Genomic DNA, 21,139 nt, shown 5'->3' with positions numbered 1-21,139 from the left:
GCTCAAGATCTACTTAGTCCTACCAGGCTACCATACAAGAACCGACGCAAGTCAACGCCGCAGTGTCGCAGCCTCACAGCCACAGTCCGACATTATTTGCAATGGTTCCTAGCGTACGATAACACAACGAGCCTCTAACAATTGGGCTGTCCACGAAACAACAACCCTATGAATTTACGCGTAAGACAGCAGGCTGTGAAAGTAAGAAGCAATGATCTGGAGATTATCGTCATAAGGACGGGGCCGAAAATGCGATGGGCGTCAATGCGATGCTCTCTGCAAAAGGAGACCTGCAATTTTGGCGCCTTCTCGCCTTAATCGAGCTACACGGCGCTGGTTTATAAGATGGATAAAAAGCATGAAGCTCAGTTCTAGCACCAGAAATTTTCTTTGGTTCCTTCTCATTCCCGTGTATGCACGATTGCACACATGTCCTAAGGCTTAATACGTAGAATCTTTCTCTTCAAGAGTCTTGGACTTCCTCCGCAGCCCCGCCATGAATTCAATTACCGCACTGGGCTTTGCAAATGGGTCACTCTACGAGCAAATCCAAGCCAGCAGTCAATGGGTTGAGGAAGACAACTACCCATTACGCGACGTAGACCCCGGCATAAACCTCACCGTCTACCCATCTCAAGTCCTCCAACTCAACTTCGGCCTAGGCCACGGCGACATGCCCTACTCCTTCAATCTCATCGCCATGCTCCTCCACCCCAACGCAACCCGAGTCAAGATCGAACGCGTCTACCCGCTCAGCGGCCAATACGATGTCTTGCCACGAATGCTCTTCTACGCCATGCTAGTCGTCGCCGTCCTCTTCTGACGCCGCACATGGGTCGCGTCAGCAGCGGTGGGCACCGTGATGACATACTCGTCTGTCGCGGCGCTGCTCTTCTTCGTCATGCTGCCGTTCTTCGACTGGGGCCATCTGGAGCAAGAAGCCAGCGGCCGGTTAGATATCCAGTCCGTGACCGCGGCCGGCGATATCGATTTTGGGGCATTGCGCCGGTGCTGGCTGCCGCGGGCATGATGCTAACGCCGATGATGGCTTGGTCCGCGACGTTCCGCTCGAATAAGGCCAAGGCTGTTATGGTCTACTGGGCCCTGCTGGTTTTTGCTGCCTTTATTCCTGTCCTCAAGCTTATGCTGGGCTGGCAGCGCGGCAAGTGGGATGTCCCACAGCTCGCATCGATTAGCTACTGCACCGGAAGCGGCCCAGAGTGCAGCTTTGATAATTTAGCGGATAATCAGTACTGGGAGCTGTATAACCAGTGTCAATGTGTCGATTTTTGTGTGTTACTTAGTCCATACGCGCCTTTACGAAAGGGGGCGAATATTATCCCTTTTCTCTATCGAAAGTCCAGTTGGAATATTGACAAAGTGCTTAACGGTCTCATTGCCTACATTGTCGCCCTCTGGACTTTTGCAATAGTCCAAGGTCTACTAGCTGTCCTTCACAGTCAGTCTACTCAAGAGCAAGTGCGGAATCGCATTTTCAGAATCTTAAGCGCAGATTCCCATTCTGTCATCAGCTACTTCCTCAAAGGTGAGCGAGAGCGAAAAATCATCAAAAAGTTTCGCTTAGAGCAATATCCAAGAAAGGATAGCTTTTACTGGAGAGGTCGTTTTCTGGTTGCGAAGACTGTTGCGGCCGCATACGTCGTACTCACACTCTTGGGTGTGATTTTATATCCAGCGGTGTTCATTCTCACCGTGGTGGCCATTGAGATCTTGCTCGGGAGTCTGCCGGTCAGTGAACAAAGTGACGCTATAGGTGCCTGGGATCTATGGACGGCGGCAGCCTTTATCGTTCTTTCTTCGGCCATTGCTCGCTATCATAGTACCCGGGTGCAAAGATTATCTTCTGAATCCGATAGCCTTTCGAACTTGCTCTGCTATAGCAAAGAAGGCAGACCTGTTCGGCCAGTATTGGAGAACGCGTCATTTAATCAACGAATTAGTTTGCTACTGAAGGACATGTGCGTACATCTATGGCATAAAATCAGACTGAAAGTTTGGAAAGCGAAAACTGGATTCAGTCAGTTTCGGGAATGGTGGGGAGATCCAGACACAAGCTCTAATAAATCAGTAAGTCAACATGTACAACTTAAGCAGTTAGCCGAATACAATGACCAAATGGAAAGGTAAGTTTCCGGATACACAAATCAAAAAAAGTCGAATGCTGCATGCTAACGATCCTTGAGTCTGGAACAAGATAAAGAAGTTCAGCCATCCAGCAGGCAAAGGAGGCTGGAGTGCTGTTGCACAAGGTGCGCTCGGAGGTACCGTTCGGCTTCGCACTGCAACGACGACTAGGAAAACAATGAGACGGGGTTGCTTTGTGACCCTTAGGTTACTTGTTTAAAGAAAGGCAAGCATTAACATTAGCTTAGAGCGAAACATCTTAGGAAAATGGCAGTCTTGTATGCCCCGCTTGAAATTTAGATTCCGTAGAACGACGTGTTTGATTTCACTTTTCTAAATCTCGGACAGAGTATTAGTGAAAAATTCACTGCAGACTTCGTAACCCTGTGAACGCTATGAACCTAAGGCACAACAGCGGTTTTAACGCTGCGATAAATAACAATGTCCAATGAGTGACGCAAAATGGCCCAACGAAGAGCAGCGGATCGAAAAACGGGAAGAACCAGACTGGTTAATTAACCTTTTGAACAGTAAATGCTCTATAAATATTCGAGCATAAGAGTGTAGTGAGTATATTGCCTTTTCTGGACAGATTATAAACCCCATCGTCATTTGCTATTGGAAGATGGAATACGCCAATATGGGGATTTAGGATGGATAAATTGGTGCACCATTGACTTCGGTCGTGGTATTCCTAGAGTAACAACTTATCACCAAGACTCGCAGCTAGCGTACGAAATATATCCGGAGCCTTGGGTGAGATGAGTCAAATATAGGTGAGGCTATGATGATTCTGTCGTAAATAACGCCCCGCTTAGTACACGTTAGCTTGAAAATCAAGCGACCTTTCATTTTGAACATGTTTTGTGTACGAAGGAGGTCGATAGGTTGATTCGAATGTGACTCATTCATTATTAACGGCCTGCTGAATCAGCTGGTCATAGTATACATACAAGATCCTAATTCTGATCATGCTACGGGTTGCTCTGCTTCCAAAACCACTAGTAGGTTATATTCCAGAAAAGCTTTCGGATCCACTGGGTATATCCGCCAGGAGTGGGAATGAACTGAAAACTGAATGAGACACTTGAACTCCGCGCTATGCCATGCTCAGATAAAATTGTAGAGATTGAGAGAAATGAAATCCGATGGTATGGAAAATATGAGTAATAAAAATTAATAAGATATCTTGGGAGATGGCTCTAGTTGGAAAAACTTCGTCAGCTCGCTCGATTCATCCGCTGATTTAGGTTCTTGCAGAGGGAGATCCGGCCAATCTAGGCGTGGGAGTTGGCCAGGTAAAGCTGTGCCATGCTGGCTTTCAAAGCCTTTTCTCCAGGTTTCGTTTCTCAAAGTCCATCGTGCAGCAGCTCTTCTTCTCCGTGACTCCATCAATGCCTCTAATCTGCTAGATTCTTTCAAGAAATGCATTTCAAGTAATCGATTCTCTTTTTCAAACTCGTGATCCATCTGCACAAGCTCTACATTCTGCTTATGCATGTGCACTTTCACGTCTTTCTCTTGCTTCGCACGTAATACATTAATTGCGCTCTCGTGCTTGTGCGGAAGATTATCCTGCAAAGCATGCTGTCTCTTGAGCTTCTTTCTGTCATCTTCTGATACTGTGTGTTTGCTCTCCGTCCCGGAAGTGTTGAGGCCGTTGCAGTACGCCTCCATGTATTTCAGCGCAGTCGCTACGTTCTGTCGTTCAAGGACGTGAGCTTTTCGTAGGTCGAGTTCTGCAGCAACTTGCGCTTCCTCGAGTTGTTCTAGAGCCTGGGCGTGCTTTGATAGGGTCAGTGTATCTTCAAATATATGGAGTGTCGGTACACCAACCTCCTTCGCCTTCTCAGCCTTGTTACGGGCAACTTGTGAGGAAAATCTGTTTCGCGATTTATCATAATACGCTGATATGGCCTGCCTTTGTTTAGACTCAAATTCCACTATGCGCTGAAACTGCTCTTTTCGCTGCGCATGCAGAACTCGGAACGCCTCATCAGCCATTGCCGTTTTTAGCTGCTCATCACACTCCGGGGTATTCTCCGCAGGAGCGCAAGTTAATTCCGGGCCAACGTCACACGGAGAGGGGCATTCTGCTGGTGGTGCGATTTCAACAACGCCATCATGGCTGTACCTAATGCCCCTATCGTTCTCAAATTCAGGATATTGGGTAAATTGCGCTAGAAAATCATGCATTTCTTCCTTGGTCATTACCGCCTCAAGCACAGCCTTTGGTAACGGTCTGCCGCAACAGTTTGGCAATATACGTCCGCCACTCTCGATAGCCTCTTGAACGTGGATTCGAGTTGCATATTTTGTGAGGGTGTGACCGCACTCTAGCCGTGGCGTGAAAGGATTTACATGGTGACCGTGGCGAACACGAGAAGTACAGATGCTGCACGAAGGGTTGGTTAGTATCCTAAGCAGAGAAAATAGCTTTCAAGGACGTACTGTGGCTCTCTTCGAAACATTGAAAGCAAGCTCGGTCCTCGCTTGCGCTTTATACTGGTACCAGGTATATTCGGAGTCGAGGATAGAGAGGTCGATCCTGCTGTCGATGCCGTCGAAGACGAACGGGAATGTCGCATCGTAGGGCGGAACTTCTCTAGTAGTAAATCATAGTTCTCGAGACACAGCGAGGTACGAGGTGGTGGTTGCAGTCGTGGGGCTGAAAAGTTGTCGAGGTGTTGGTCTTTAGAGTTTCGCGACGGATCTGACGTAAAGCCTGTGGAATGCGATTCACGAGAGTGGATTGACATGGAGCTTCGATATGCGCTCGACACTGTCAGAGTGGAGATGGCCGTTGACAAGTCCTGTGGCTCTGGAGATAAGTACCTGTAAGGATCATCGATACCAGACTCCCGGGCCTCGGCGGCAATTCGCTCGTCCAACTCATCCTCGGTTTGATTTACTAGTAGGCCAAGGGCTTCCCGTTGGTATATAGCATCGTCGAAGAGTAGTGAAGACGAGAGGTCTGCAAACTCGTCGACGCCGCTCGATGGCATGTTTGCGCCAAAGCGCTCATGCGTAGCAGCCCAATGCTTCGTAGCCCTTCAAAGGCTGATGTCGAAGAACATTCAAGCGGGTGGGAGGGAAGCGGGCGCCTCTGCGATGGTGTAGTGTCGCAGCTGAGAGCGCAGAGGATACAGAGCGCTTGGAGACAACAGATGGTGTGGTGATGTCTCAATTCAAGGCTGGGGTGGGCTGGTGTGGATGACAGCAAGAACTGCAGCGCCGTCACACAGCCAGCCAGCGCAAGCCCCTCAGGCTGCTTGGTCTGCTGTGAATCTGCCACTTACGACTTGGTCCACTCAGCGCCGCTCGATTTTGATGTTCTGGAAGTGCTAATGGTAGATCTTCTTGGCAACCCTTGCAAGGCCGCACAAGGCTCGTCCGAGCGTTGAAACTGCCGCAGCCGGCCGCTTCAGTTAAATCCGTTTCGAGGCCGCGCAACTTGAGAGGAGAGGACGCTCTGTGCGGACGCCTGGTGAAACTTGACACTGGGCCGATCCTCATATGGGAGAGTCAAGAGAGAAGCTAAGAGAGCAGCTAAGAGAAGGCTTACAGAGAGGATTAGTAGCTACGAACAACTGCTGCATCAGCCAGGGGAAGCATTCTTATCCGAGAGCTTGTAAGCCTGCTCGGCCCGCAAGATAAGTGCCTGATGTTGCAACCCCTCCCTCCAAAGGTGGGGTTCCACATTCGATAGGACAACTTGATAGATGGGCTTGACAAAGGTGGACTGTGCATTGACTGTCCTGCAAGGCCAGCTAGACAGGTTATCGGATCTCCCTATACCGCAATTCCTCAATCTCACCGCTTCTTTAAAGGGGTCCATGATTCAGGCACGTGGGAAATTAGACCATTCTCCACACTATGTCGCTACTTGCAAGCCATGTCTCTGCCAATTCCGATATTACTTACAGCATAAGTGCGGAGCATAGGCGCGTTAAGCCGCTCATTATCCGATCACCTCGATAAGCCAGCTACTCGGAAACTTGAAGCATTGACCGCTTTGCGAAGTACCTCGGGTTCTCAGAAATTGTCAATGCTTATCTGTGCAACGCTTGCCATCTGACAACAGCAACTGGCACGCCATTTAACCCAGAATTATTCGTTTTTGCTTCCACGAGAATCGAGCACCATCCGGGGCGAGGCTAATTGAAGTGAGACTGATGCTGGAGTCGACGTAATGCGGCATGTCCTGCGGGTATGACTTCACATAGCTCCGAGAAACTATCCACGCCATTTCGAGCTCAAACCGCATCTACCTCTGGATCATTACAAGGTTTGATCATTCAAGTAAAAGAGGTCTTTGACAGAAAGTACATACGCTGCATCTCATCAAATAACTTATGACAAGCGTCTACCAAAGTCGCACGCGCAATCCCTGCGCCATCGGTTCAATCCTTGCTACTAGCTATTGGAAGCGATTCACAAAGGCATAGTTTGAAAGCTAAGTCGAGTGTACACACCAACAGCGCATAGGCATAACCGTCTGCACATGCCTCTCTCAAGGCTCTCATGCATATCTTAGAGGACAATGCTTGTTTGCGATGATATAAATAGAATGACTATTGCCTATTTTGGCTTTGCCCGAATTCTCGATGTGCACGAAGGGGCTTGCAATGGCGCTTCTCATCTCTAGTCCCGCATAGAGTTGATCCGTGAGGGGCTCCGAAGCTACAATTATCATCAATTCATTATCCCTGCACCTCATCTACCATACTAAAACTTTTGTGGAAAGGGAAAAGGAATCCAGACAACGACAGCCCTTCACTCCCCAACCATCCGCCGGGGACGCTGAACATCTTAGCACGGCTCTGTCCGCAGAACTACCTTGCTAGGCTCGGAAGATGCCTCATCCCTAATAAGTTCCTTGCAGCACGTTCCTTGTGTCAAGTTGAACTCCTCTAGCTCCGGGGTTATGTGTTGAGTCGTTGTTAGGAAACATGAGCAGCGATCCAAGATGACTGTTACTACCAGGGCAAGTCCCAGGATTCGGATCAATCCGGAGAAAATTTCAGCCTAAAGATCCAACCCCAGGCTCCTACCCCGGAAAACCATCTGTGTCCCCAACGGTTGAAGCAGACGAGTCCAACGTCGACAAGAACGAACTAGGGTCACCACACATCCTGTCGTTTGGTCGTCAGCTCGCAGCTCCAGGTAGAAGCACGACAACGAAGAACCGTACCATATCTCAGACGGCTACCAACTCCCCCTCTCTGATCGCACGCATGCTCGCCATTGCATCGCCGAAATTACGCTCTACATGACCCGGTCGCCCCATGAAAGCGTCTAGCATCTCCAGTCTAGCCCTCCAGTCGTAGATTGGTCTTGTTGGAGGTGCTGCCCTGCCTCTCCTCAGATACCATCCGCAATCACTCGCCACCGCTCTTGCTTCTTTCCAAGCCGCGCAATTCGCCCTCAGGCCTGCAAGCGAGCCGCCGGACTCTTTGACAAGGTAGTAAATTTTCACACGAACCTCGAAGGGCAGGTCGAACAAGCGGAAGTGTTCTTCAGGCATGGCGATGCGGATGATGGTGCAGAAGCAAAGGGGCGTGTGGGCTTGATGTTTCGGCTAACAAAAAGAAAAGGGGACCACGTGAGCCCGCGCGTCTGTGGTCCTGTTTTCAGTTTAACGTGCAGCTAAAAACCTCAGCTTTCATGCACCTTTTTGATGCGTTCGACCATGGCGCTCGTGTGCATAATAAGCAATATGGTCTGGAATTTTTAATTGACTCATCGGCCTGAAAGCTCGTGGCGTATTAGATAACACGTAGAAGTTCGTAACTCTGGCCTTAAAACACCACCTGCAAAATTACGACCTGCCAAAGAACCAAAATTCAAGTTTTCTGCATTGATATCTCTCAAAGTCCTGTACTCTCTTAATAAGTAACTCTCACAGTCAAAATAGAATCTCTTTAATCTCAAACACTCACAATCCCAGAACCCCGCCATGCTTGCCGAACCAACCATCACCGCCATTCGCGCCGTCTGGGCTGCCGTGCACTCCCCCAGCGGCCTCTCATTCCCCGCTGCCGTCTCCGCCCTCTCCGCACTGAATGTCAACCGCTACCGCATCGACTACATCACCAGCACCGCCACCGTCTACATCGGCACTGAAGCCGACGTCGCGCCCATCCCCTCACACAGCTCGCTCGCCGGCACCCTGCCCTGGGATAGTACGAAACTGGTTGCAGCGATCAGGAATGCACAGGCGGGGGTAGGGAACTATGAGGACTTCGCGAAGGCGGCAATTGAGGCAGGTGTCACGGATTATACGGTCTATTTGGAAGGGAAGAGGGTCGTGTATTGTGGTGGGTTGGGTGATTGCCATATGGAGTGGTTCCCTGGGGCGAAGAAGAATTGAATAATATGGAGTCAATCTAGTGATTAAATTGATATAGATTTCACGCAAATCTCATATTCTTTTTTAACGGAAATTGCTTTAGTTGATATGCCATTTTGGAGACATACAATACGGACTGGGAAAGCCGCCGAGGGGTGTGCATTAAGTAGTGAATTAGTGGGTGAGATTTATGAAGGTTCATACAAGGTTTAATTACCTCCTTTGTAGGTTGAATCATTTGCAACATTATTTTTCTTACCTATTTATGCCCAGTACGCCAAACGTTTCTTGCCTGATACACCAGCAACTCATAATTCCAGGACAACATCTCTACATTATGTGGGTGCTCAGCCATTCATCTAATAATCAACTCCAACAAACACCTAAACCCTTAAAGAAGAGATGTATTAAATTAACCGGGTTAACTAGTTATAACCAGTTATTCATATTGTTCTAGTTTGCACTACCTCAGAGCCTTTGCTCTCAAAGTATCTCCAGTGGAACAATTAAGTAATCATCGCTTTAATAGGGGCGAGCGGAACCAAAAAGGGCTTAATCCTTTTGATTTGACTTAAATATCAGGGTAGAAAAAAATAAGAGGAAAAAAAAAAGGGTGTCGCTGAATATTTAAATATTATAAGAGAATTAATTTATAATCTTTTAATAGCCGCCTAGCTATCTATAAAGATATAGACCTATTTCTCTTCTAGTTTTTATTTACTTGAGGTATTCTAAGGCCCTATAGACTGTATAGAGCTCTACGCCTATAATTTCTATATAAGGTAGCCTTATCTTATAAAGATATCCCTTGTATAGATAAGTGACGTGAAGGTATTAGAGGTCCGGGTTACGCACGACCCCCTAAGGTCCGCGACATATCGTCCAAATATTACCCCCCCCCCCCCTTTGGTGGTAGCCCCTACTTTTTAGACACGTTTTTAAGGCCTAGGTTAGTACTAGGTTAGTATAGAGGGCCTTAGCGCGCCTTTGACCTCACTATTGCCTCGATAATCTATTTTCCAACCCTTTCCTATTTTTGTACCCGCGCTAGCTTATATAGGGCTTCTAATTTTATATAGAAAGGCCTACCGTAATTCTAATTATATAATATAGAGCCCTTTTCTTCTTCTCCTTTAATATTTAAGCGTTTAGTAACTTTATTTACCCGCGCCGCGCTTATGCGTCTCCCCCTTACCTCTTGCAAATATAGAATCTTTTAAAAATCTCCTTACCTTATAGTCTACTTTATAGTCGACAGAAGCCCCCTTAACCCCTTTACCCTATAGCCTCTAGAGCGAATTTAAGGCCTAGCGCTTAAAGAATACTATAAGGGCGTATAAGCCGAAGTAGAAAGAGTAAAAAGACTAGTATATAAAACTAAAAGGTAATATAAATGGCGCCTAGGTAATAGAAGTTAATCTTTACTTATTTTTAGAGCAGTAAGTTATTAACTAAGAATTGTAGGCCGTTAGCTATTAAAAATGGAAGTTAAAATAGAAAGAGATATAGAAAAATAGCAAGTGGGTAAAGAAGAGGTAGAAGATAGCCGGCTAGCTAAGAGAGTAGTTAGGGGGAAAGGTAACTATAGGGGCAGCTATATCCACAGAGGAAGAAGCTATAAAGAAGGAAGGGGAGATATAGGACGAGGAGGCCCTAAACGCCCTATTTAACAAGATAGTCTAATATTTAGTTATAAATAGCTACGTCTTCGCTATTACTAAGCTTTATATATAGTAGTTAAAAGGTAGAGCCTTTTGCAGCCACTATAGGGGGCGAAGCTCTTAGTAATACTAGACAGTATCTACTATAATAAGGACTATATTTAACGCGTTAACTTTATTAATTAAGGCCTATTTATAATTACTAGCGGCTATAATATTAAAGGGCTAAAAAAGGCAATTACTTAATACTAGGAGATGGGCTCTAGGATGCTAGGTTTAGTTAAGTCTTACCTTTAAACCGCCGCTAAGTATTTATTAGGTTTATATATTACTACTACTATATACCCTATTTAGTCTATATAGACTATTTACAGCCGCTATTTTCTGTAAGGTAAGGATATAGATAGGGAGTCCAATAATAGAACAATAGGTATATTGTATAGACAGAGACGAATCCTTAAGGGAAAAGGAGGAGTCTGTGTGCGAGGTAGAAAGGGTTTTCCCTAGGCACGTATAGAGCACGTGCCTTACGGGCGAGTCACCCCTGGGTTGCCCCAGGGTCGCCCGTACCTTGCGGCTATATAACTATCTACTCAGGTTTCACCTAACATTTTCTAACCTATTTTTTAGGCTATACTATTATTACCTAGAGTAAGAGTAAATAGGATATTTAGCTTACTAACCTTACCCTTATTAAACTAGAGAATAAAGGGCCTAAACTAGATAAGCTAGCGCTATATATAGTTATATTAATAATATAAGGGAAGCAGAATTAGTATAGTAAGGTTAAGTATATAAGCTATATACGTAATACTAACCCTATTCTTTACCCTCTTTCTATAATAGCCTTCTACTTCTTTAACCGCTAGGGTAAAAACGGCGCTAAAAGCTTCCTATTCTTATAGCAGCTAAAGAACTACTATAATTTATACGTCTTCCCTAGTAGCATTAAAGTACTATAACGGCCATTAAGCTATTATATATAGTTTAAGTAAAATAAAAAGATATTCTAGGGGGTAAGGATTTACTTAAAGGAGAAAACCTATAGCGCCTATAAGCAGAGCGTCTAGTATACTAAGCTTAGCGGCGTTAAGAAGACCTAAATTAGATAGGCCGGACGCTAAAATACGGACGCGATAACGGGAGCCTACCTTAGCTATCTACCCTATACGTTTATGCGGTTAATCGCTGGCTTCCTAAAAAAAGGAAGGGGCTACTTTCTTCCCTACGCGCAAGAGGTGCTAAAAAGGCCCTTTACTTAAAAATATGGCCTAAAACTAATATCTAGCTAAAATATATAGAACCTATTACCTAAAGAGGGCCAATAATAAGGTTATATGGCTTAACCTTATAAGCTTAGGATTTCTACGCCTCCTCTACACGCTTAAGGTAATCTTATTATAGGACTTAATAATCTTATATAAGTAGTTCCCGCTCTACCCCCTATAGAAGGACTCCCTCTTTAGCTATAAGGAGTACTAGAGATTTACTATATAGGTAAAAGGCTTGCTAGCTAGCATAGTTACGCTAGATAAGATAATAATGCGGAAACACTAGCCCGTCTATAAGGCTGTAGCTAAGCTAAGATATAAGGCCGCGATCTTAGAGATAAAGGGGGTTTAATTACGCGTGTAGATAATCTTAGAACGCCTTAGCGAGATAAAAAGGTTATTAGTATTATTCGCACCTATATAGATCTAGTAAAAGAAAATATGTATCTAAATAGGGCCTATAGAGTCTATATATCCGTCTTTAGACGGCTTTATACCCTTATCTTTACCTATACTTATACCTATACCCACGTCCGTTTCTAAACGCGTTAACAGCTAAATTCCGTTTTTAGATAAACCCTTTTCTATATATCTAACCTCTAAGGAAATACTAAGGGGTCCTTAACTGTCTACTATCGTAGAGCCTACTTAGCCGTCTACTATAACGTCTATTATACCCTTATAGTAGCTGCCGCAAGCTTTTATTATACCCCTACTATAGCTACTATAAGCTTCTACTATACCCCCGCCGTAGCTACTATAAGCTAATACTTAACCTCTCTTATTTATCCTTAACTTATAGGTGCCGTTAAGAAAATATAAGATACTTTAGGGTAGTAATTTAGTATTCTAGCTCTAGGCTAAGTGGACTTTAGGGCTAGTAGGTAAGCCGTTAATTAAAGCTCTTAATTATTACTAGGGGGCGCGCTAGCGGGTTAATAGCGAGGCTATATTCTATAGCCGTTATTATAAAATAATTAAGGATATAAGACGGTGCGTAGAAAACGGTACGGTAGAAAATAAAAGATAGGCTATTAACTAGCTAAAACAGCTACATGGCTAGCATTCTTTAGATTGGCTTTATAAAAATATCTAAATAATTATTTTACTATAGTAACCAAAACGCCTTAATATATAACTATACTAGTAACTAAGACGCCTTAATATATAACTACACTACAGTAACTAAAACGCCTTAGTATAGGACTATAGTAACTAAGACGTCTTAATATAGGACTGTAGTAATATGAGATAAGGATATAGATAGAGAGTTTAATAATAGAATAATAGGGTATATTATATAGACAGAGATAAATCCTTAAGGGAAAAGGAGGAGTCTATATATAAGGCAGGAAGGGTTTTCCCTAGGTATATATAGTGCACGTACCTTATAGGCAAGTTATCCCTAAGTTACCCTAGGGTCGCCTATACCTTACGGCTATATAACTATTTACTTAGGTTTTACCTAATAATGCCCCCCCTTTTAAAAAGGGTCGTTCCTAATCCTTTATATACTTAAGCCTTAATAAAACCCCATAAAAAACCTTAGTAAGGAAAAAAATTTAAAGGGGAAAGAGTGTTTTAATTTTTTATATAGAGAGACGGGTAGTATATATGCGCGGCGCGAAGATATTAAGGAACTTTAACCAACGGTTAAAGTTATCTAATTAATAATAATAATAATAATTCATTGCTTAACGTCCGATTTGGATCCCTATTGGGCCCACGCAGACTACTCCTTATTTACATATAGGGAGAAAACTCTATTTAAGAAAAATGAGAAAACCCTGTAATCTATCTCCCCGCCTTTTGGGACTCGCCTACTTAGCGCCTATAAGTCGCCTATGGTGCTCTACTACCTTACTGTTTAACCTCCTTAGGAACCACTGCTGCCGTAACAAGCCTACGGACGCGCTAGTATTATAAACTATTACTCTACTACTATAGAGTTACTAGGGGGCACCTACTGCTTGCCCCCTTATCTTCTATTACTATTTCCCTTATAACCTAGAACTAATTTAGCACATTTTAACTAATAAGCCACTGGGTAACCGCCTTGAGGCCTTTTTATATTAAGAGTAGTATATTATAGTTCTCTATACTAGCTGCTAAGAGCATTATTTCTTAATTGGTGTATAGAGGGCATAGCAGTATTACGTGTTTTGGTGTCTGTTTTAGCCAGCTACATTCGCATCTTAGGCTACCTACTAGGACACCCACCCAGTAAAGCCAATCTTTTAGTTTTATTATTCCTGTTCTTAAGAGTGTTGCTATTATATTTTCTGCCTTTATTAGGCCTTCTTAGAGCCCTTAAGTATTTACCCCCCATAGTATTAACCATACTATAGCTTAGGTTTGTCTTACCTAAGTTAGCTTCTATACCTTTAACTCCTATTCGCCTCTCTAGTGTTAATCTAACCAGTATTATATTACGGTAGATAGTTTCCCAGCATTCTTGCGTATTTTACTTTAGCTCCTTTCTCTATCTTGCTATTATCTTTACTGACCTCTTATATGTCTCCCTTTCTCCTCTATATAGGCCTAGGCCCTAAAGCGGCACTATTCTTCTTCTGCTTTCTTTACCTATTTCTCTAATATCTCTTCCCTACTTTAGAGTTATTGGTTTATTCTCCTACGGGGCACCCTAGGGTCCCTCTATAGTTTACTTAGGCGTGTCTTAATATACTTTATAATATTAGAGTTATATTTATTTTACGTTCTTTATATTGCAGCGGCTTTAATATATAACTATAGGGGGGGAATATTAGATTCCTTCTTAAGCAGTACTATGGCCGTTCGCTTATACCCACCTATAATACTCTAGAGGTAGGCTATTTAGACCTTTTAAAGTAGTTTAAGGAGTAATTTAGGGGGGCCCTTTTTAGTTTCTCTAATGGCCCAAATACTAGATCTATATGTTATAGTTAGCTAGACGACTGCTATATATAGTAGGCGTGACCTCTAAAAGCATAGACCCTATATAGAGTTAACAATCCTAGATAAAGCGATAAACTATACTTAGCCTTTATAGGCCGCTTATGCCGCATATGCGCTCCACTAGAGCTTACTGTCTACCTATACTCCTAATACCCTTAGGCCCTAAACTAGTTAACCCCTAAAGCCTTAAATACGAATTATATACTAGAGATCTATAGATTAGTTGCGTTTTCTTATAAAATAGATTAGCTGGTATTTCTTTAGTGAGAATTGGACTCTATAACGTTTTGCCCATTCTATATAAGTATTATAGGCTTTCTCTAGTATTCTGTAATTCTCTGCGGCTGTTAGCCTATATATAATTAGGTTTATATCGTTAACGAAGCCTATCCCTTAGGTCGCCCCTTCCTTAAAGGAGTTAAGTAGGTTGCTTATAAAGAAAAGGAAGAGTATAGGCAAGAGGGGTAATCCTTATAGTATTCTTATTATAACTACAATAAGGGGGCTCTGGTATCCGCTAAAGACTAGTAATATTTCTTTCTAGCCTATAAACCCTTAGATAAATTATATAATCTATTCTAAGAAGCCCTTTGCCCTAAGGATATATAGAAGACGCTTATAGGGTATATTATTATAGGCACCACTAATATTTAGGCTAAGTATTAATACTACGAAGTCCTTTCGCATCGCCTATATAAATTTAATAGTGGTAGCGAGTAGCGTAAGTGCTAATAGTGTTAAGCGGTTCTTTCTTGCCCCTATTTAGCTTTGTAATAGTAGGGCGTATTCCTCTATTATATCTACTATACGTTCCGCTATTACCCTTTCTAAGATCTTACTAAGGGTGTTTTCTAAGGCAATAGGGCGGTAGCTTTCTAGAATTAAGTAATCTACTTTACCTTCTTTTTATAAGATAACCATTATTATAGATCTTCCGAGTCGTGGGTAGTAGCCTATAGCAAAGTATACTCTAGCTATATCTACAAGCCAAAGTGCTATAAGTGGCCTATAGGTTTTTAGGGCCTTATTTAGAATCCTATCTAGTCCTAGTACTATATTATTTAAAAGGCGGCTAATAGTTCTAGCCATTTCCTCTATTATTATATCGCTATTAACCCGCAGGCGAGTCACTAGTGTTTTGCCTATAATATTACTAAGGTCTACTAAAGCTGGTTAGGGGAAGAACCTTTTTATAAGGATCTTTGCCTTCTTATCGTTGTTGTTTATAGCCTATAATTCTCCTACTCTTTATAGGGGTAGTAGGTATAGGTCTTCTGCTAGGCGCCCTGCCTTTTTCTTTACCTATTTTGCTATAGCCTAAAGGCCCTTATTATAGGGGAGGCTCAGGTTAAAAGTGTGCTTATTTATAAACCGTCTCCAGTTATTCCTTACTTCTTTTTTTAGGGTATTTTTTAGCTAGTTTCTTGTGTCTTTATATTATCTCTTATCTTTAGGGTTGTGACTACTTATATATTTCCTTCTTGCTCATTATTAACTAGTAACTAGAACTGCGTATTATATAGACTATATATATCGCGTATAGGGGCCCGGTTTTAAGATCGGGTAGTACTCTTCTAGCCTATTTTTAATTACTGCTTAGATCCTTTCTAGTCTTCGGTTAATTTCCTTAGGGGTAGCTAATAAGCCTCGCTCATTTAGTATTAGGTAAATTTCTTCTAGGTTTTAGAGTTGTTATTTAACTATATTAAGGAAACTATCTATCTTAAGCTTCCTTATTGCGTATCTTTTTCTATTTAGTTATGCTTTGGTATCTAGGTTTAGCTATATTTAGATAGGGATATAGTCTAGGGTAAGTGCCCATTCTTCTTTAGGGTTGCACCTTTTAAGTCTCTAGTATAGGCCTTCGTCCATAAATATAAGGTTAATTATGCTTCTAGCGGTGCCTTATTGCTATATAATTACTCCTAGGAGGGTAGCTAGCTTAAGGCCCCAGATATCTATAGCTCTTAATAGGTACTCTAACTATTAATCTGCAGCAATATAGATACCCCCCTACTATAGGTAGTAGAGGTTTATATCTCCTAGTAGGATAAACTCTATACCTTTGGTTTCTAGTAAGCTTATTACCAATATAATATTCTCTATTTATAGGACCCCTTTAACCCTAGGGTTATACACATTAATAATTTGTACCGGTCCCCTATATATTTAGATTATTATAACTATAATATCTAGGTTAACTGCCTGCTATAACCATAAGGATAGGCTGATAGCCTTGCTAATTATAAAGCACATGTATATAGCTGCTTTTGGTTCGTATAGGAGCTAGAATCCTTAGGGGCAGTATATTAATTATATAAAGGTATTGTAATACGGTTCTTGTATAGCAAGGATATAGTATTTCTCTAGGTCTAGACTGTCTAGTAGGGGCCTTACAAGGCGGTGGTTTGTGTTGCCGCAGTTATACTATATAATAGATAGGTAGTAGACCCCTAGCGAGGGTCCTTTAACTCTCCTTTATTCCTCGCTTCTTCTATTTCTACTTTCTCTAGAATATTTGGAGCTTCTATCTCTTATATCTATACCCTAGTTACTACTTATTTTGTATAGAGCTTTCTATTCCCATATCTTGTGTTTCTATTAGCGCTTCTATATCTAAATCTGTTATTATTACCAGTTCTTCCCCTATTCTTACTAGTTAGCTATATGCCCTTTATAGGTTGGCTATAAATATTATATTTGCCGCATTAAGTCTAATTCTTAATTGTCCTAGTCTTAAGCCTACTATTACTGTCCATAGGGGTCTTCCTACGGGGCGTCCTCTCCCTTATATCCCCTGTGACCCTTATATCCCTAATTAGTCTAGTAATATTGTATAGCGTCGCTTCTAGCCCGTTAAGGCTTAGGATAGCTGGCCTAGCCCTCTAGTATTAAAGGTAGGAAACGCTAAGAAGGCGCCTGCGTCCCCTTAGCTTATCGCCTATTATTTTTATTTATATAATCTAGCGTGTAGTTATTCCCGTAGCTATTAAGCCCTTACCTTCCATCTCCTGTATTTAATATAGTTTTCTCTCTCCTACGCCTTATATGTGCTTTAGTAGCAGTTCGCGTATTTTATTTAGTCTTAATTTAAGCAATGTCTCATATTATAGGGGCCTGTATAGTGGCCGTAGTATACCTATACTGCGTATATAGATTAGGTATATCCCTATTATATACAGCAATAGTATTATTTTAGGCGTAGTCTATAGTTATAAAGCCTTATATTGTATATAAGGCCATTTATAATTATTCCTTTTTGGATAAGGAGTTTTTGCATTCCTAGTATATATATACTAACGATGAGGGAGCCATGCGTTTATCTAGCGTCTTCCTAGTAAGTCTCCGGCAACCCTTATGTTCTCTTATTATTCTTATTATATACTTAGTTTATATTTTCCTATTAAAGCTATTAAATTCGGGTGATTTCGAGTCCTAGTATAAGGCGTTCTATTTATCTTACTATCTCCTATATAATTGCTATATTGTCTGCCTAGCGTCCCTTTTCTACCCTAAGGCTTATAGGAACCGCTAGGACCTTAACTAGGTAATCCTTACGGAGTACTTTTATACTAATACGTTCTCCTAGCTTATCCCCTACTCTTATAGCTTATTCCTTTACCTATTAATCCTTTAGGGTAACTCTAATATCTCCGCTCTTAAGGTGTTAGACTATAACAGCGTTATGGACCTCTTTGCGTATCTCTATAAGGACTTCTGTTTCTAATTATCCCCTAAGCCCCTCTACTTATTCTATATTTAGTTATATTATAATTATATACCTAGTTATTAACTTAAGGGGGGTAGGTTCCCTATGCTATAAAAGCGCAGCTATAGCGGCCCAGGTGCGGTTTACCGGTAAGGGAAGGTTATACTTATTTTTGATTTTACTTAGCCGTTAGAGGATTTAATTAAGGGTTTACTAGAGGGGCGCCTAAGGTTCGCTAGACTAGCGGAGCCATTCTGCTAGCTGCATTAGTTCGTTATAGCTAACGGTTACTCCCCCACAATTTTGGATACTAGACGCGTCTAATAGGCTTTATATTTTATTAGATGCCTTCTTAATAGAGGTATTTCCGCTTTATGGTGTGGTATTCGCCCGTCTTTATTGTGGAGGGCTATTGCTAGGCGTAGTTCTAGCGGTCGCGCGCGAGTGCGAGCCACCGTCGTTTGACGTATGCCTCCCCTGCGATGCATACATCTCAGGGGGATTCTCTAGGTGTTTTTCAGGGTTCTTTTAGTTGGTTTTGGTCTTTTTGGGCCAGGTGCAGCAAGAGCTCCTAGTATAGTATAATATAAGTTATCTAATTAGTTAGGTTTGCCTTGCTAAAACTCCCTTATATTTAACTAAGCTAATAGCAATTTTATATACCTAGTATAGAAAATCTTAATTAGTTTATTTAATAGGTAGAGCTAATAAAGCTTAATACTATCGCTTAAATTTAGTAGACTAGAAATATTCTAAAAGCTTATTTATATAGGTAGGTTGCTAGTACCTTATAGGTCGGTTATAGGTTATTTATATATAGCTAGGTTTAGGACAGTAAGGCTATATACCCGTTAAATCCGCTACTAATCTATACTTTAGCCTTATGCGCTATCTATATAGTATATACATAAAATAGTATAAGTTGTTGGTATAGATTACTACTAGCGGGTTACCAGTAGGTCGTAGACCTTAGTTAAATAGACCCCGGTTATAAATAAACCTATTCTCTAATATATAAATAATCTACTTAGCTAGTATAGAGTAATAGATTAGGTTTAGGAAGAGTGCTTTTTAAATTAAGCCTTATTATTAGTATACGCTATAACCTCGCCTATAAGTCGCCTGTAAGTTACTAGCATTATTAAGTTATATTAGAGTATAGCTTATATAGGATATTAATAAATTAAAACTTTACTTTATATATACGCTATAGTTCTTACAGCAATTATTGCTTATTTTTTAATCCCTTAGGACGTCCTCTACTCTACTTTAATATAGGTTATATTTTAATAGCGGCGCTTACTTTTTGCCTACGCTTTAGCTATAAGGCTAGGGTGTCCTGCTTATAGTACTTATCTAGCAGTTATTAATAATTCTTAAGTTCTATCTTATATTTCTATTTATTATACTTATTTAGCCAATCTAGGTATTTAATAAGGTACTACAGTTATCTAGCACAATTTTAATAGGCAACAATTATTTTTACTTTCTAGCTACCTTCCTTAAGCTGTTCTATTACTAGGGGTTAAAACCTAGGGCGTGACCTATAAGGCTCTAGTAAGGAGATATAAAAGACTAAGTAGAGCTATACTATAGTAGGTAAAAGCTCTAGCTTATATACTTACTGCCCTACGCGCTTTAGGATTTAAAACGGTCCTATAAACTTGCTGTTAAGCTTCTTATAAGGATATTTCGTGCGGATATTCTTAGAAGAGAGTAGGACTTATTTACTAACGGCGAAATACTTAGCCAGATAGTAACGATTGTAGTATTTTACCTAAAGCTGTTAGGTATACATTATCGACGCCGCCGCTGCCTTATATGTAAGGAGTAGGCGTTATAGATACATCTTTATAAGTTTGATATTTATTAACTTAGACCCCTTCCTATCTTACTAGGCGTTTTAGACGCTGTCTGAGACTTTATCCGGGACGTTTAGCAGCTAGCTATAGGTAAGCTTAATAGGGGAATGCTTTATTATAGTATAGACCTTAAAATTATAGGTAAAGGCTACTTCTTTAAGTAGGGAGGCCTAATTAGACTATTCCTAGTTCGTAAATATGCGTAGGTATACCTTAAGCTCCTAGTTTTAACACTCAGTTTAATTATCTATCTATAGGTAAAATATAGTGCTAAGTTTACGTTAAACGTAAAAATGGTAGTATATAATGCTTTAGTACTCGCTTATAAATATACTACCTTTATTAAAGATAATATTATCTAGAGGCCCTATATACATAAAGACTCTAAATAAGAGTTCTGCGAGTTACGTAGCATTAATTATTTTATATACTAAATAGTAGCGTACTAGCTTTATAAAACAGTCTATAAGGATAAGGATAGAGTTATACTCTACGCTATTAGGAGTTTTAGACTCTAAAAGATCTATAATAAAGTTAAGTAAATAATGTTACTATGCTTGAGTGGTGACCTAAAGAGGCTATAGCTTACTATAGGGTTTATAGCGGCGCGATTTAGAGCGTTAGTAGGTATTATAATTATCTAGGTATTTGCGGAGGTTCTAGGTAAGGCCGTTCTAAGTATACTTTCGCGTAATTACCTTAAAGGTATAGTTAAAACTATAGTAGCCGCCTATAGGATCGTTATGATTCCGCTTAAGGATCTCCTATTATAATAGTATATAATTTAGCACCTAGACCTTATTATTTTGCCTTAAAAGTCCTTAATTATTAAGGGTATAATTCTTATTACTAGTAGGAACTCGTCCCTAAGTTAACTAATTATATATAGAGTATATAAAGGCGTCCCTTTTTTATACTCTACGAATAAAATTAACTAGTAACTTGGGGGGTTATTTTATAAACGCCGTTTTAGCTAAAGTAGCTACTACTACCTCTTGCCATAGCATAAGACTCTACGTAAAGTTAGTGCTAGTAAAGTAATATATAATATATAGGTAACTTACTAGGTTATTATAGGGGACCGTAGCCTAGGCTAAAGGGTCTTCCCTAGGGTTAAGCGATATTAGGTTAATTAAAGTAGTCTTAAAGAGAATAGTAAGACGCTCTAGTCCGCTAGCGCTAAGTTTATAAGAGTTACTTAT

At 41.3% G+C, this 21,139-nt stretch overlaps 2 protein-coding genes across 2 annotated transcripts; one reads left to right on the top strand and one right to left on the bottom strand.

The window, feature by feature from the left end:
- Nucleotides 1-3,018: 3,018 nt before the first annotated feature.
- K441DRAFT_645121 (uncharacterized protein) lies at nucleotides 3,019-5,603 on the bottom strand. Its single transcript, XM_067646784.1, has 3 exons — nucleotides 4,597-5,603; nucleotides 3,982-4,540; nucleotides 3,019-3,930 (listed from the first exon to the last, which is right to left on the bottom strand). Exons 1-3 carry the CDS (start codon nucleotides 5,148-5,150, stop codon nucleotides 3,322-3,324), a joined length of 1,722 nt encoding a protein of 573 aa, XP_067498857.1. The 5' UTR covers nucleotides 5,151-5,603; the 3' UTR covers nucleotides 3,019-3,321.
- Nucleotides 5,604-7,837: 2,234 nt separating this feature from the next.
- Nucleotides 7,838-8,562, top strand: K441DRAFT_699906 (uncharacterized protein). Its single transcript, XM_067653206.1, has 2 exons — nucleotides 7,838-8,040; nucleotides 8,096-8,562. The coding sequence occupies exon 2, from the start codon at nucleotides 8,105-8,107 to the stop codon at nucleotides 8,516-8,518; it is 414 nt and encodes a 137-aa protein (XP_067498856.1). The 5' UTR covers nucleotides 7,838-8,040; nucleotides 8,096-8,104; the 3' UTR covers nucleotides 8,519-8,562.
- The last annotated feature ends 12,577 nt before the right edge of the window (nucleotides 8,563-21,139 follow it).

Source organism: Cenococcum geophilum (assembly GCF_001692895.1).
Source record: "Cenococcum geophilum 1.58 unplaced genomic scaffold K441scaffold_57, whole genome shotgun sequence".
Taxonomy (NCBI): domain Eukaryota; kingdom Fungi; phylum Ascomycota; class Dothideomycetes; order Gloniales; family Gloniaceae; genus Cenococcum; species Cenococcum geophilum.
This window is presented reverse-complemented; position numbering and strand designations above follow the sequence as displayed.